At 41.5% G+C, this 16392-nt stretch overlaps 1 protein-coding gene across 1 annotated transcript in view; it reads left to right on the top strand.

Annotated features, from left to right (window-relative positions):
• The window catches only part of LOC119486615 (cyclin-dependent kinase 17-like), a 41556-nt gene that overhangs the window by 5510 nt on the left and 19654 nt on the right, over nt 1-16392 (top strand). The window contains exon 2 of the mRNA XM_037766860.1: nt 9280-9428. Within this exon, the coding sequence (XP_037622788.1) occupies nt 9302-9428 (127 nt within the window). The 5' untranslated portion in view covers nt 9280-9301. The remainder of the gene's footprint in view (nt 1-9279; nt 9429-16392) is intronic.

Genomic DNA, 16392 nt, shown 5'->3' with positions numbered 1-16392 from the left:
GATCAACATTTTTCACTGTTTTCTGACATTTTATAGACCAAACAACTAATCACTTAATCAAGAAAATAATCAACAGATTAATCGAAAAAGGAATATAATTGTTAAGTTGCAGCCCTAAACCAAACAAATAAGAATAACATTGTGTTTTATGCAGCTCTAACACATACAAAAAATGTCAGTTACAAACAAGATCCCTCTTCACTTTCCGCAGGTTTTCCCTCAAGTGCTGTAACACACCACTGGGCCTGGCATGCAGGCTGTTTGAAAATACTACAAAGGCTGCTGAGAGCTGTTTGTGTTTGCAGTTTGATACTGAAACTGATATTCTGATAACCCCATCCTGCCGTCTGCCCTTAGTTAGATAGCATCGTGGCCTGTTGTTCCCTTTTTACAGCCATGAAAGGCTATGGAGACCTGCTGGGGCTGCTGGTGCAGTGATGAGCGGGGAGGGGGAGGCGGAGGCTAATTGTCGCTCTCTCTGATGCTAATGCTCTGCTCACAAATGGACGCCAGGTGACTTAACTTGGGCTCAGATCAGATGAGTCCACGCCTGGGCGATTATCTCCGTAATGAGCCAAACAGGAGTCTATGATAATCAGGCTGCCTTTTATCTAGAATAAATGAAAACTATCAATTTAAATATTTGTATTTATGGGGAGAAATTGACACCTAAAATCTTGTAGCTGTAAGGATCCAGTCTGAAAAATAGTTTTATTTGATCCTCATTTTATATCCACGGAGGATTCCAACCACAAAACTTGTTTTAAAAAAAAAAGAAAAAAATTGATTTGACAAAAAAAGAAAAATGTATTACACTGGAGTGACACACAAGTCTGCTGGCTGCCAGATGCTATCAGGTCCTATCTGTCGATCTCAGCTGGGTCCACAAGGCTTATCTGTCACAATTCATGCAGGCCTTTCATTCCATTCATAAACCGTGTTATCTTGTGAAGTGTAAGTGGTGCTTTATATGTATCGTTTTCAAATGAATGGTGTTTAATTTCAAAGTTGATGTTATTTATGACATATTTATGAAGGGGAATTACTCAAATTTAGTTTTGTGATTTTTCTAACTTTTTTTTCTTAAGATAATTTTGGGTATAATTGTATATTTAAAGGGACTGTTTATAACTTCTTACACGTATAAATCAATCCAGGTCGGTGTCCCATGCACGCTCACGTGTGGCTGCGCTGTTCAGACAAGACTCCAACACAAACTACACGCAAGCACCAAAACCGCAAAGTTATATCTAGTGAAGCCCGTCTTACAAAACAGTGTTGGCCGCGGTCAGAGGACGCGGGGGAGACCGTAGCTTTGGTCTCCAGGACCGTAGTCTCTGCTGTACTCTGCTCCTCTGCCTGCCTGCTTGCCTTCACTCACACCGCGCTCGTTCTCACTCGCTCAGCTCGCTCCACCTCACGTGCATGCGCGCACTCTACACACTGCAGAAGAGTTAGTTTAGCTCTGAGAATATCTGGACGTTTGTGCAGAAATAAATGCTGCAGCTCCTCCAGACCAACAGAGGTTTCCCGTTTCTTGTGAAGTGACGGGGCTCCGGAGCGAGTAACGTTATCGTCTCCGACCAAAACTCGGTCTCCCCTGTTCCCTCCGGCTGTTGTCGGGAGGCTGAAGCAGGAAAAGCCAACAATAGTATCAGCACTGATTCATGGAGAGACCTTCGTCTGGTCAGCTAACATTACTGCCAAGCAGGTGAAATATAGAGTGATATTGTGGTTTAAGCTGACATGTGTCGCCTCACTGTTTTGAGCGATGCTCGTTCATGTCTATGTAGAGCGAGCACAAGCTTGAGAAACAGGATGCTGACTTTCGTTGACTTAACGGCCACAGTTGTCGCTGTTAACAAGCAATTTCTGATTCTTACAAACAGTCCCTTTTAAAGGTAGGGTTGGTAAAGATTTTAGATTTTTTTTTGTTATATCAGTGACAACAATTGTTGTCATTGTTTTGTTACTTGATTTCCAATAATAAATATATACATACATTTGCATAAAGCAAGCATATTTGCCCACGCACATGTTGAAGAGTGTATTTAATACTTGACAAATCTCCCTTTTAAGGTACATTTTTAACAGATACAAATATGCGATTAATTTGTGATTAATTGCGATTAACTATGGACAATCATGCGATTAATCGCGATTAAGTATTTAATTGTCTGACAGCCCTAATTTTTTACCTTTTCTTCATGGAGTCTACAAAACTGTATTATGGCTCAGAAAACTATTGAACTGCAATAATGTCATCTGCTGTCTGACTGCAGGTGATATGGGGCCACAGAGAAAGCTTAGAGAGGAGCAGGCCTGTCACTCAAGCCTCTGTAACCATGGCAGCAGCGTTAATCAGCTAGTGTTGAATCTTATTGCCTGTGAGATCTGTGGCCGTGCGTCACAGGTCTGGTCTGGCCTGGCCTCCTTCGGCCACAGGCTCTGGCTAAGGCATCTGTTGTATTTCCCACACACACATCAGCACTGACCTGTCTGTCAGCACCACTCAGCCCTGCGGACACAGGTGACACGTGTGACAAGTGTGAAAGCAGGGCGAGGAAAGAGTGTGTGTCAGCGAGAAGGGAAAAGAGCAAAGAACATTTTATGAGACTTTTTCATGTACCTGGTGAAGTTCAAACACATATTACTGTCAAATTAAAGCCTCACCTGCTGAAGTGCGTGGGGGAAGCATGCCTGCCTGGTTGTCATGCTCGGCTCAGCACCACGCAGCACACCGCCACCTCCTGTGTCTCCTGAAAAAGCCTACTTTTTACTGTGCACAATGCAGCCTTTATATAAGGGCCCCATAATGGAGCCAGCTCCTTCACTCATGTCCTCATTGTCTTGGCCAGGATGAGAAAAGGCTGCTCTTTAGAAAAGCAAGGCTTAGCTCACCCGTGAATCATGCCAACAGTCACGCTTGTTCTCTGACGTCTTCTGTGTGCCAGGCAGCCGGGGGAGGAGAAAAGAGTCAGACATTTTCTCCTGAAGGCATTGACGTTAGGTAGTTTACTGAACCCTGTAGGGGTCACGGAGAGGTTGCGACCTTGCTTTTCCTGTTTCTGCGGGTGGCCTGGACAGCAGGCGCCCTGTGGCAGTGATGGTGGCTGTGTTGTGATTGGTTCATCTAGCAGAAGTGGGACAATTGCACAGACCTCTGCAGTGATGGTGGCTTGTGGACAGGGTCCGAAGCTAACACCCACCAAGCGCTTGTAGTGCGGGTAGATTTCCTGTTTGGCGAGTAAATCTCAGAAGGCTATCTGCCACACTGGCGGGAAGGGTCTGAAATTTACTTTTTTCGCAGGCAAGTGTTTTTTTTGTCTGCTACTCAGAAACTTTATCTGCCACTTTTGAAATCTACGCGCTAAATGAAGGAATAATGTTTTAGATCTGATTCAATATTCGATATATTTTACATGAAAAACATATACATACACGACTGTAGAAACAATGTTTTTTTCACATTAAACTCTGTGAAATTACAGTTGAGTTCGACCAAAGCACACTTGGTGATTGTTGGAAAGAGTAACGACGACGGTTTAGGTGAGTTTTTACTTGTTTCTGTCCAGTTTGAATGAAGTGTTTTACGATGCTCCGCTACGTACAGCTGATCTCAACATAAACAAAAATACACATGGATGATGGCGCAAGCTGAACGGAGAGGAGGGCGGAGGTCTGCGCTCTCCAAGTGCCATTCTAGTATTAAAAAACGAGGACAGAAGCAGCAGGTTAAATCACTGTTCCTTTAACTTGAATAGAAGTTGGTTTATTATATTTTTGTTAAATATTGCACTGCCTTGTATCTTGAGAACTGAAGCAGCGGGTCCTGAAGTTGCACTTTTTATTATTTTCAAATAAAAGGTGTATGTATTTGCCATTAATTGTTGTTTACTTGTTTATATCCATAATTAATTAATCCCTGACTCCCTTACAAAAAAAAACTTTGAGGAATCCTGACCTGCTCTGTCCAGTATCCAGCTATTTATTTCGTAGTCAAACTGATTGAATCTTTGGTGAAAAAAGTTACTGTATCGATTTCAAATCATTGTATCGTATCGTATCGTATCGTATCGTATCGTATCGTATCGTATCGTATCGTATTGTATGGTATCGCTCTAGATGAGCCAGATATCCTCCTTGAATCATATCGGAACCATGGAAATCGTATCGTTGTAAAAACGTATCGTTACACCCCCATATTCAACATAATACCTCATTATCTTAATGACATGTACTGAAACAAATGTATATGTGACACAAAAAGGCAATTTATTATTTTTGCCGGTAAAAAATATGCGTGTCGGGGAGTCAAAAATTTAATTTCAGACACTGCTTGTGGAGCTGTAGTCTGGCATTACAGGGCTATCCGTGGGGGGTGGTGATTCCTCACAGCAGGAACTCTTACCCTTTTAGTAGCCCTCTGTTCATCATCCGCACAGTCGCTGTTTGCTCGTGGCTGCAGCAGGAAAAGGACAGTATCCATATGAAGCATATGTTTACCGTCACCACTGCAGCATCCATAATGCCTCCACGCTCCTCCTCTCCTCTGCATCCCCTCCCCGCTACCTTCCGCAGGAAAACAGAGGTGGAAAATGCAATTTAGCATACAGCTGCCGATGTCAGTTTGTCTGTGAGGCGAGTGTTGTGTTATGGTATTGATGGCTGCCGGTTTAGGGGATGAAAATGCACACGTAGGAGTGGAGGGGGGGTTGGGGTTGCTATAGGGTCTGAAATGGAGGGAGACGGAAAATCAGCATGCATGCAGTCTCCTGCCGTGCTCTGCATTTTCAACATGGAAAAAGCAGTGGGGTTGCCGTGGTAACAAATCCAGAATCGGCACAGCGCTCGGACCCCTCCACCCCGCATTCCCCCCTCCCTCCTCCTCACTGGCCTCCTCCCAGGAGATCTGGAGCTCAGACCTCAGACCGGCCTACTTATGGGAGCAGGGATAAGGCTCGGAACAGGGATCATTTCCAAAGCTCCACACTCGATCCCAGAGCAGGATTGTGGGCCAGCGGAATCGGGTGCACGGTAAACCCAACCCCCCCGTCTTCTCCTCCTCTCCACTGCAGCCATTAACTTTCCATTGAACGCTCAGAAAGTGATTTGTATCCACACAGTCCGCTGGATAGTAGGTCATATCCAGGTTATTTATGAGATGTTAATGTGCCCCCTCATAGCCCCATCAGATACAGTACATTCATAAGCGGGGATTCTGGATATTACCATGGAAACTGATTTACTGAGATTTACTGCAAAAAACCTACAGGGAATGGCCTGTCAGTTCATCCCAATGTTGGTGCCAGATAATCCAGATTTGAGCTTATCCCGATGATTGTAAACACATTATAGTGATTTTGTTTGTCCAGAATAATATCAGGGCCACAACTAATGCTTGTGTTTATTATCAATCAATCTGTCCATTATTTTTTTTCTCGATTTATCCCGTAAATCTATGAAATGTCCACAATATTAGGGATGCACCGATCCAACTTTTTCAGTCCCGATAGCGACACATGGGCTTTGAGTATTGGCCAATACCGAGTACCGATCCGATACCGGTCTTTAATTAATAAGCTTTTTGCGTCATTGTGAGGACGGTACTGGGATCATTCTTTTATGTGTAAGACAAAATCAGGCTTGACTTAAACATCGCTTTCCTAACTTTGTTAGTGTATAACAAAATGTAACAAATAAATACATAGATATACATTTATTGAAATAAATCGTAAATCAGCAACTTGCTAAAAAAATCTTCAAAATCAACAGGAATTACAATTCAGGTGTAAACATTTTTATTGCAGCAACAAATTAGTCAAAAATTAAACGGGAATTAAAATTTCAGTCTATAATGTGTATAGTATATAAACATAGAATTGAATTGAATAGATTGGCCCCATTGTCACCAATATCCGATCCAGCTATGTGAGTCAGTATTAGCCAGATATCCGATCTGGTATCAGTGCATCAATACACTCCATTTTTCTATCGTAGATGGTTAGATGACCAAGCCGACTTTTTGTTTTTGGTTTGCAACTACTTTTTCTTCTCTGTTTACTGGCGGATTACAGCCATGCGTAGCCTATAGCGCCAATTTATGACCAAACTACACTGTAGCCGATAAGCTGAGTTTATTCACTCCAAACCAGTTGATGGCAATTCACCTGTTCTTTTTTGCAACATTTCAAAAGTTTGCTTAAAATTTGCTTGACACAGTTGTATGGAAGCATAGCCATTGACTAACTGTATATAACTGTATATTAAGCGTGTCACTTGCTGTGGGAAGTAAGACAGGAAACAGTCGCTGCAAACTCTAACTCTGATGATGTGGTTTCCTTCAGAACACCCTTCTCAACAGTGGAGAATAAATAGTTCTCCATCAGTGTACTGAGTGTACTTTGTCTATGTAGTGCACATGTTGCAAGCTGGTGTAATGCTGCAGCAGGAGAATGGGTAACGCAGTGAGCTGTTCAGGAGACGACAGGCTGCTGAGTTGGACTGATGTGAAGCTGTTATGACAGTCGAGTTGACGTTCTGCCTCATCTCGGTTCCTGGATTAATTAGATTGATTCATGCTTGACTAAGAGCACAGAAGGGCAGTATGTATAAATGTAGACAAGACAAGATTGTTATGTAAAAATATATATTCTGACCAGTAACATGGCTGTAATGGAGAAGAGAGCTCCATTCATTGTACTTATAACCCCGTAGATTTGCCCTATTTGCCAAAATGAAACTTTGATGTTGTGACAAAGATTGCTGGCCAGAATCAAACCAGGAACGTCACGTCTACATGGTACTCATACTAAATCTACACCAACAGGACAGCTGTGGATGCATTTTACTGTCATGTTACAAGGTTTTGGGATATTCAAGTTGAGACATTTCAGCTGCCTCGCTGCTATCTGAAGCAGTGAATGTATGAAGTTTCCTTGTGTGGTTTAACTGCTCATGATCTACAGTTTAATATTTCGTCTTTGCACTGTCCCAGTTTGCTTTGGCCTTAAGCCCAGTACAGACAGACGGTTGCTGCTGTCCGCTGTGTGGAGGGAATGGGGGCAGGCTCACTGCCTCTTAAAACTGTGTAGAAACTTTTTAAACCAGCCGCTGTAGCTCTAAACTTAAAGTATCTGGGGTGAGAAGTAGGCCATGCAGCAGCTGATTTTCCAGTTTGGGCTGATGATTCTCCCAGTCTCCAGTGCAATACTCAACAACAATCTGTTAATCATCTGTTAAGTTGTTTATCAAGCACAAACGGCAAACAATCTTTGTTTCCAGTTTCTCAAATGTGAAGATTGCTGCTTTTCTTTGTTTCGTATAGTTGTAAATTGAATATGTTTGGTTTGTCAGCTGCTGGTTGGACAAAACATGACCACGGACTCTGGGAACTTAAAGGCATTTTTCAGTATTTTATGACATTTTAGACTAAATGCTAATGGAAGTAATAACCAACAGATGAATTCATAATAAAAAGAGTTGTTAGTTGCCCTTGTTATCCTCATCCTTTGTACAATGAAACTGACAAAATAAAGTTTAAATCATGGCTTGGAGTAATGTCTACCTGAGCAGAGAGTGAAGCTGCTCTCCCTCTGTGTGTGTTGTAATCCGAGCTTCTCTGTGCTTTGTTGACATAGCCGGGTCGACCGCACGTGCCTTTTAGTGCATGTTAGTGCATATGAGCGTGCCCACTGGCTAGCTCATTGCCGCTGCTCTGCACTCATACGGTGGTTACAGCTCATAAAACATCCCAACTGACGCCGCCGTTGCGGAAACGTAGCAACCACCCTCTGGTTCCCTCCTTGGTAAACACTGTTAGCTCTGTCAGCAGTGTTGCCGTTGTTTTCACTGTTACTGTTATTAGCGCCTGCTCCATGTCGAGAACCGAGAACAGAGGCAATAGGAATGCTCCTAATCTCGCATTTAGCACCTCAAATTGTTTTTTTCTTTCAATACTGGCCAAGAAGTGATCCCTATTCCCTACCCACCGCAATTCTAGTGGATTTGATGGGACACAGTCCTCGTTCTGTGAAAAAATACGTTCTTAAGATTAGCCATAGATAAAATGAGTTTTCAACAGTCTGAGTTACACAAATCAAATGGGTGTTTGCCAAAATTATTGACTTTTTATTTTTTTTTAAAAAAGGGATTTTGGAAGACCCCCACTTGATTTGTCACTGCTAAAGCCTCATATTTCCTTGCTAAACAACATCTCTTTGCGGCCAGTATGGACAGGAAGAAAAGTTACAGTGACCAAAAACTGATTAGATGTACATACAGCCATGTGAGTATTGTTTTAAGTAAGAGCCTATCCTTTAACTGATGATTCAAATCATGACGATTTAGAGGGCAGCCTTAGTTTCAGCCGTACCCTGTTCTGCTACCATGCTCGCATTATTTGGCACTAGTGGCCGTGTGAGTATGTTGTTGCAGTATTCAGGTTATGACTGATATTTGGAAGACAAAGGATGTCAGTAGGAAATAGTTGACAGGCAGCGAGCCCTGCGGGGCTGTACTACTCATGTGTTTTCATGTCTGGCTTTACTCATCGTCGCTGACACACAGACAGACTCTTGTCCAGATCTGCAGTAGTAGTGGAGTCATGATCTCTACATTGAGGTCACAGGGAGAGGCTGCTTGTAATCTGCTCCTGCCAAACATTGCCAAATATCTTGATGTCTTGATTTGATCTCTTCTTCTTCTCTCACACACACACACACACACACACAGACTGTCTCTAGCTCTCACACTCTCATGTACACAGTAAATGCAGCTGGAATGTGTGATGTGGACTCGATGCGGCCCAGACTAGTCCTGCTCCATTCAGTCGCAAATCCCCCTGGTTTAGGATTTGCTTTTACAGTCCGGTGTGCCAGGGACCGTACTCTAAACTCAGCCGTAAGAATCTCTCACCAACTTGTCATGTTTTCCCAGCAGGAGGAATGTAAAGTAATGTGCCCCAATGAGCTGAGTCATAATTAACGTCAGAGTGCTGATCTGTCCTTGTCAGATATCGGGTGATCTAACAGCGTCTTTGATTTCACTCTTGATGTGGGATTGTGAAACATGGCTGCAGGCGGATGAGGTGTATTCTTTTGAATCAAAGGCAGTTTACATTACAGATTTTGTCCGTGAAATGTCAAGGCCTGAATCAACACTACAGATTACAGATAGTGGTGGTAGAGTAGTCTTCTGTAACTAAAACAAGCTGTATCTATTCTTATCATTGTCTTACATGGGTTACACTCAAATATGTGTTTTATTTGGCATCCTCAGGCCTCCCCTTCCCGAGAGCTCCATGGAGAAAATGAAGCGGTTCAAGCGGCGTCTCTCTCAGACGTTACGAGGCAGCCACACCATCGACGAGTCGCTGTCTGAGCTGGCAGAGCAGATGACCATCGAGGAGAACGGCCTGAAGGACAGCGGTGAGTTTTAGAAGCAGTTTGTAAAACTTGATGCGTATTGAGCAATGAGCATAGACTGTATACAGTAGGGCTGCACGCTTATGGCCAAAATAATAATCACGATTAGTTTGATCAATATTGAGATCATGATTATTTATCATAATTATCCCTAGATTTGAGGGACAAAATATTTGTATTGCAACTTCACTCACGCTGAAGAACTTCCACGCTGACGACATGATGATGTGTGTGTGTGTGTGTGTGGCTGTACTGTGTGTGTGACGTGCATGTTGATTTACAATATTTATAGGTATTTCATAAAATGACATATACAGTGATAGAGGCTGGTATACATATCATTCACTACTACATTCATAGGTGTTTGTTATGTAACTGTTCCGTACTTGCTTTATTTAAGCATGACAAGACGATTATATATGGGTAAATCTGCAATGCTCACATAATGTTTGGCTCTTGGTACATAGAGGCAGCGTTGGTGCTGCTGGAGAACAGTGGTGAGTTCTGACACGCTACATCAGTTATGGATTTTAAAACTTTTACTGCAGTTGAATGACTTTTTATCTCCATCACTAAGTGAATAAGGGACACTGTAGTCTAACCATTACCAACCAAGACTGCCGTCATGACTCGGGGCTTTATTCAAACACCAGACTGACGTGTTAAATTTCCACCATGTTTATGTAATGAAGTGCGTGTCTGAAAAGGGATTTAGTTGCTGCATTTTAATGGACTACATTTATATAGCACTTTTATCCAAAGCCAAATCCAAATATTATCTAACACTAGCATTTGAAAGTGGATGGAGTTAAACTGCTGAATATGTTATCAGGTTTCTGCAAAGTCTACTCTACGCTTCAGCTCGCTGTTAGCGATACTCCAACAGAAGTTTAAGCTTGATGATTGGATATTTCTTACTGCAATACTTATAGTATCCATAGTCAGTGTATTGTCTACAGTAGATGGTGGTCGGCACGGAAATAAAGCAATGTACTGCTGTGGACGGGGGCAGCAGCAAAACGTATCTTAGACACCTAAAAAAAATCAATTTCAGCTTAAGTGTACATTATATTTAGGATATTTCCCTTCTCCCTTAGTCCGCATTAATCAAACTCTGGTCCAGTTCAACCTCTGGTGCAGTTTGTTTGGGCAGTTGTGAATGCAGTAAGCGTACTCTGGTACGGACCAAAACAACTGGTCTGAGACCGCTTGCGAGAGGTGGTCTTGGTTGGTCGGATTAGCCGAACAGACTAAGGCTTGTGAAAATGCCCTAAAAAACCACTGACTAATAGTACATATCCACAGCCTCCGTCCTTTCCACGCTTCCCATTCATTGTCTATGTAAGCAGCCGTGCAATTCATTCTGGTAGAGTGGTGGCGCGATTCGAGAGACGGGGCGTCACGTTGGCTGCTCCTCATTTTAAAAGTTGAGGTCTAAGCTACTTTATGCAAATCACGGGCGTCCGACGCGACTCGCCCTCTCTGGAAATTCCCAAGAAACTTTTAAACTAAGTGTTGTCGATCCAAACTAAAGACAGATTCAGCAACTGCATGGATTATTGAAAGCGTGTGAGCAGCAGCCCACAAGGGAAAGCGTTCAATCAGGTGCCAAGTGTCTTGTGTCTAATTGCAGCCCGTCAAGCATCCAATGCTGGGAAGCGAGGCGATCCCTTGCGATAAAAACGCCCCCGTGGACATGTACCATAAGGATAAGTACCTCATACAACCCCACTTCAAAAAATCCAAACTATCCCTTTAAGCTGTTATGTACATGCAAGCCTTGGAAATCTAGTCACAGTTGACATTGACTATTCAGAAAGTTAATGTGACATTTACAGAAACAACTTCACAGATCTACATCGTCTGACATGACTCTTTATTTGTCACTGCAGACACACTCTGTTCCTCACTTATCAGATACTGTAGTTGGTTACATCATTCATCTGGATCCTACTGAAGGTTGTGGCCTTAAAGGCGTCAAAACAAAAAGCAGAGTGGCACATCGGCTTATCTCCGCTGATATTCACAAAATCTGCAGGGAGCGAGGGAGGGAGCATGACTCGGTGGACTACCACATTGTTGCCATGGTGCTCAAGATCTGGAAACATTCTGGAGTTTCCATGACATTGCCACGGCAACTTGGATGACTTGGTGAAACCAGCCAGGCATCTTGATGCATTTTTCCCCTCTTTTTTTTTTGTTGTTGCATCTTTCAACTCTTCTTCCTCTCTTTTGGCCACCCAGAGGTCCCCTTACCCCCCAGCTTCTTTCAGGCCTGTCCTCAGTTTTCCCCTCTTGTCTTTTGTCCAAATGAGAAGTTTTTTCCCCCTTCTTCAATCAATCAGATCGTCCAAGTCCGCCCACCCCCAACCTCCCCCTCCCCACCTCCCTCTGAGAACTAACTGGGCTTTGCAAAAAGCTTTTTGTGTAGTGATTAACACCAGGTTTGGCCAGAGTGTTCTGTGCTTGGTGAGTGGGGACACAGAGTCATGCTGTGTTTGTGTGTTTGTGTTTGTGTGTGTGTGTGTGTGTGTGAGGGGATTTTATCAGCCTGTGTAACAGTAAGTAGGGTAGAGAGGAGACAGAATGGAGTAGCCAGATGAGAAGTGATCTGAACTCTGTGATTGGGGAAAGCGTTCTGGTCCTGATCTGATTATATAACACTTATAACTCAGGCCAGCAGCAGCAGCAGCTGCAGAGAGATAAGGGAGAGGTGGCATAAGGGGCGGGAAATTACTAGTGGTGGGGAAAAAATTGATTCACATTTGTATCGCGTTTTTTTTTTTTTTTTTTTTTTTTTTACGATTTTGAAATTGTTTTTCTTAATGCTAGAATCGATATATTTGCTTCATTTGAGTCTATGCGGAGGTAGAAGGAAGTTACCGCTTTTATTGTTGTAGTCAGAGTAACGTGTTGTCATATCCATATCTGCGAGCCAAAACGAAAAAGTAAAAAACGACGAACGGTCCGCCTGGATACAACCTGCACCCTCACATGTTAAATCCAAAGTGGTTAACACTTCACATACAGTAAAGTATGGGAACACTTTGGGTTTCACACATTGCCAGGAAAAGCAGAGCTAGACATCATGGCTAAACCTGCATGCTAACTCGTGTTGCGGTCAATCAGCCGTCACTCGTATCTCCGTGGTCAAATCGGCCAACGCTACAACTGTAGAGCACCCAAATACTGACATTTATGTTAAATGCATTCAAGCGACCCCGATGGAGCTGACCATGGATGTTTTAAGAGAACGGAGCTGACGGGAGAGCTAGAGAGAGCTAACGACGGATTTGGCGATGTTAGCGAAAGTATACACGTGTGACTACGTCCGTTTTTCAAAACGAGGTGTTAAGAAAGTGAACTGTATATACAAAATACATATATGGAAATAAGATTGAATGGATTATATTCACCAGAAGTATAAAACATTACATGTCCCTTATAAATTAAAAAGTCAATACCACTAATTTGTGAGGGAAATATTTATATATTTTTAGTCTTTGATTGTTGGGTTACTGGAAAAAAAATTATAAATAATGCCTGACAATGACTGATATATTTGACGTCAGGACATCTCTGACTACATACATGCTGAAAAACAAACATTTTTACTGTATTCATTTAGATATTTTCCAAAGTAAAACTCCCTGGAAGTGTATGATTCAACCTTTTTCCCATGGTCTAGTGTTAAAAAAGTTAACAAAAATCGCAATACTTGTAGAATGCAATACTTAAAAATCACAATACATATAGAGTACGGTCTAGACTATAGAGTACGGTCTGATCTGCTCTATATAAAAAGTGTTTCGAGATAACTTCTGATATGATTTGACGCTGTATAAAAATAAATTGAATTGATTTGAATATGGTATTGGCACCCACGTATTGTGATAGTATCGAATCGGGAGATAGGTGAATCGTCCCGGCCCTAGATATTACATGGTGGCTGTGTATATGTTTCTGTTTTCATAGGAAATCTAGGAAATGCCTCATTGGTGTAGAAGGGCTTGTTGATGATGTGTGCAACAAAAATACAATAACAAAAAAAACAAATTGAGGACATGTCTTGTTATATAGGACACACCAAATGTTCCAAAGTTTTTATGTCGGTGCTTACAAAACGGTTACGTAGGGACATCTGTTTTTTTAGGTTAACAAGACACGCACGCCCAGAGCACTCTGAATCAGCCTGAACCTTGTGAGCTTAATTTTGTAAATAAGATTTAAGTCTAAAAAATGGACTGAGAATTGGTTGACCCTGGAAACTAAAAGCTAGACTAATCAGAAAGCGATTGGGGGTGGTGGGGGTTTAGATGGTGACGTGGATAGCCTCCTCTCAAACCTCTCAAATCTTGTTCAGTATTTATTATTAGGAATAGCAGAAATAAAATGAAGCATGACTCTGCAGCTACATGTCTTATTTCCTGCCTCGGATTTATTCAAGATTAAGATAGATTTGACAGCCTTGTTTTTCCAGCTTGAAAATCAGAGCCAATGGTTGATGACAGCCCAGTCAGGGGTGCATTTATCTAATCGGGTGTGGGGAGGGTTACCGTGATGTCTCCGTGAGGTAGAGCACATTCAGTCATCTGTTATACAGCCCAAAACAAACACCCTCTGAGGCCAGTAGGACTACAGTGACTGAAACAAAATGTTAGTGTTGGCTTTGTAAATCTAACTCAATGAAAAACATGATATTTTTTTATAATGACCTTCGGAACACTTAAAAGGTACCTGTATGGGGTTAAATTAGTCCGTTAATAAAAAATTAGGGATCCACCGGATTGGATATCGGGCCAATACAGACTCAAATAGCTGGATCGGGTATCGGTGACATTGGGGTCGATCTATTCAATTCAGTTCTATGTTTGTTGTCACATTAAAAATGTTTACACTTTGGTGATTCCTATTAATATTGAAGATGTTTTACCAAGTTGGTGTAGGATTAATTTTTTTAATAATAAACAATTCAGTCAATTTATATCTATTTATTTATTTTTTACATTTTGTTTTACATGTGAAATGGGAAATCATTGTTTAAGTCAAGCTTGATGTTGCCTTCCACGTAAAATAATGATCTCAGTCACTTCCACACAGTGAGGCATACAGCTTATTGATTAAACACTATATCAGATAAAACACCCAATCAAAGTATTTCATAACACTGATGTAAAAAAATAAAAGTTCCATCAAAAGAATCCGGTGTTGCCATCAGTCAGTCCTACTTGTTGATTTCCAACATTGCTCCCAGTGCCTAATAAAACCAGAGATATTAAAGGGATAGCTACCGTGGCGACTGCCCTTTGTTCCCATTGTTGCTTCAGACATATGATATGATGATAAGCCTCTACACACTCTAACCACTCCGCCTCTGTTTGCATGTTTGGGTGGAGGGTTCACCATATTAAAGGAAGACTTTACCCACAGAAAGATCATTTGTATATTTGTTTCTCACCCCATGTTACCATGAGGCCGCGTTTAACAACAGCAAAACTATATCAAAACATCTGTTTACAGACTCTCACACAACTTGAGCAGTATAATCCAAGTCTCATTCTAATCATATGCTCATTACGTGCCAAACACATGCGTCACACATTGCTAAAATCTTAGTGTAACTGTAAAACCTTATTTTAATCATGCATGTAAAATGTACTAAAACGGCTAAAAGCGTCCTGTTTTCAGAGACAAACCAATGTGCTCCGTAACCATCTTTCTTTTATGTTACTCTTTAACTGTTATGTCTCGTCCTAATCTCCACTGCTCTTGTTGCACATGTCCTACAGTATAACTCTGTCTGAGCTCCGTCCGCCTGCTAAACAGCTTCTCTAGAGCTCCATTTTCTCCTCACTTTCACTGTTGGCGTCTTCGTTGGTGCTACTCTATACACTATAAATCTTTCACCTCTGTCAGCTCCATTCTTGCATTTGGACAAATGCTCCTCTGTCAGTGGATTTAGACCAGTTTTAGACTCTTTTCTCCAGACAAAATACACTGCTGACACTGGATGAGAAAACAGACCACATTGTAACAGCCCCAGCTCTGTTTACAGTTGGGTAACCCTTGTTTCATTGGGAGGCTGCAGGAATGTGATATTCTGGACAAATTAAAGCACATAAAGATTAGATTGCACCAAATCAGGTTGGTTTTTATAAAGTTTTTGTATATCCACGACAAGTACTGTTACGAATAGGCAGCATTATGATTTTTTTAATGATGTTTTCAGGTGTGCTAAAAATATGATCACATTTAAATTCTCCTGTTATTGTTATGTATATTTAACACATTTCACTTGTGTTATATAAGTACACAATCTACTGTATAATCTATTGTATAACAATTCCTTTATCAGTCCTTTACTTTCATCATCTCCGTGTCGCTGTTTCTCTTGTATTCATCGGTGTTGTCACAGTTCTTTGTTCGCAAACAACCTGTTTTCTTCTGTTTCTCACTCTGTTTGACATTTTTTGTTTATCCGTTTTAAACCTGTGAAAAAGAAAATTCAGTGTTGTTGTTCATTTATGGAAACATGCTTAATGTGGAATAATATTTTGTTCAGCATGCAATTTACTATCTCACTAGGTCACAGCCGTTAACTGACATAACACGCAAATCTAACCATCAGTAGATTACGAGTTGAAACCGCTTATGTAACTGTGATTATTTTATGCAGGCTGGTGTTATGCTATGTAACCAGTAATGTATAGTTAGTGCATCAGAAAGCTTTTAGACTGCAAAATGCCTGAAATCGTCACCAACTTCCATTTATCATTAAATAGTTAATGAACTTTTAGCCATTTTGACTGATGCCTACTGAGATTTGAAGTTTGTGAATGGTTGGAAAACTTTATTTGTTTTTATAGGATTCAGTGTTTCTGTTACCAGTTGCCTTCGTTCAGTCACAAACAGACTCATATGCTTGCTCAGTAATTTTTTTGTCAGATTTTTGTCATAATTAAAAAAA

Source organism: Sebastes umbrosus, chromosome 4 (genome assembly GCF_015220745.1).
Source record: "Sebastes umbrosus isolate fSebUmb1 chromosome 4, fSebUmb1.pri, whole genome shotgun sequence".
In the NCBI taxonomy this organism is placed as follows: domain Eukaryota; kingdom Metazoa; phylum Chordata; class Actinopteri; order Perciformes; family Sebastidae; genus Sebastes; species Sebastes umbrosus.
Note: the sequence above shows the minus strand (reverse complement) of the source record. Positions and strands in the feature narration are given on the sequence as shown.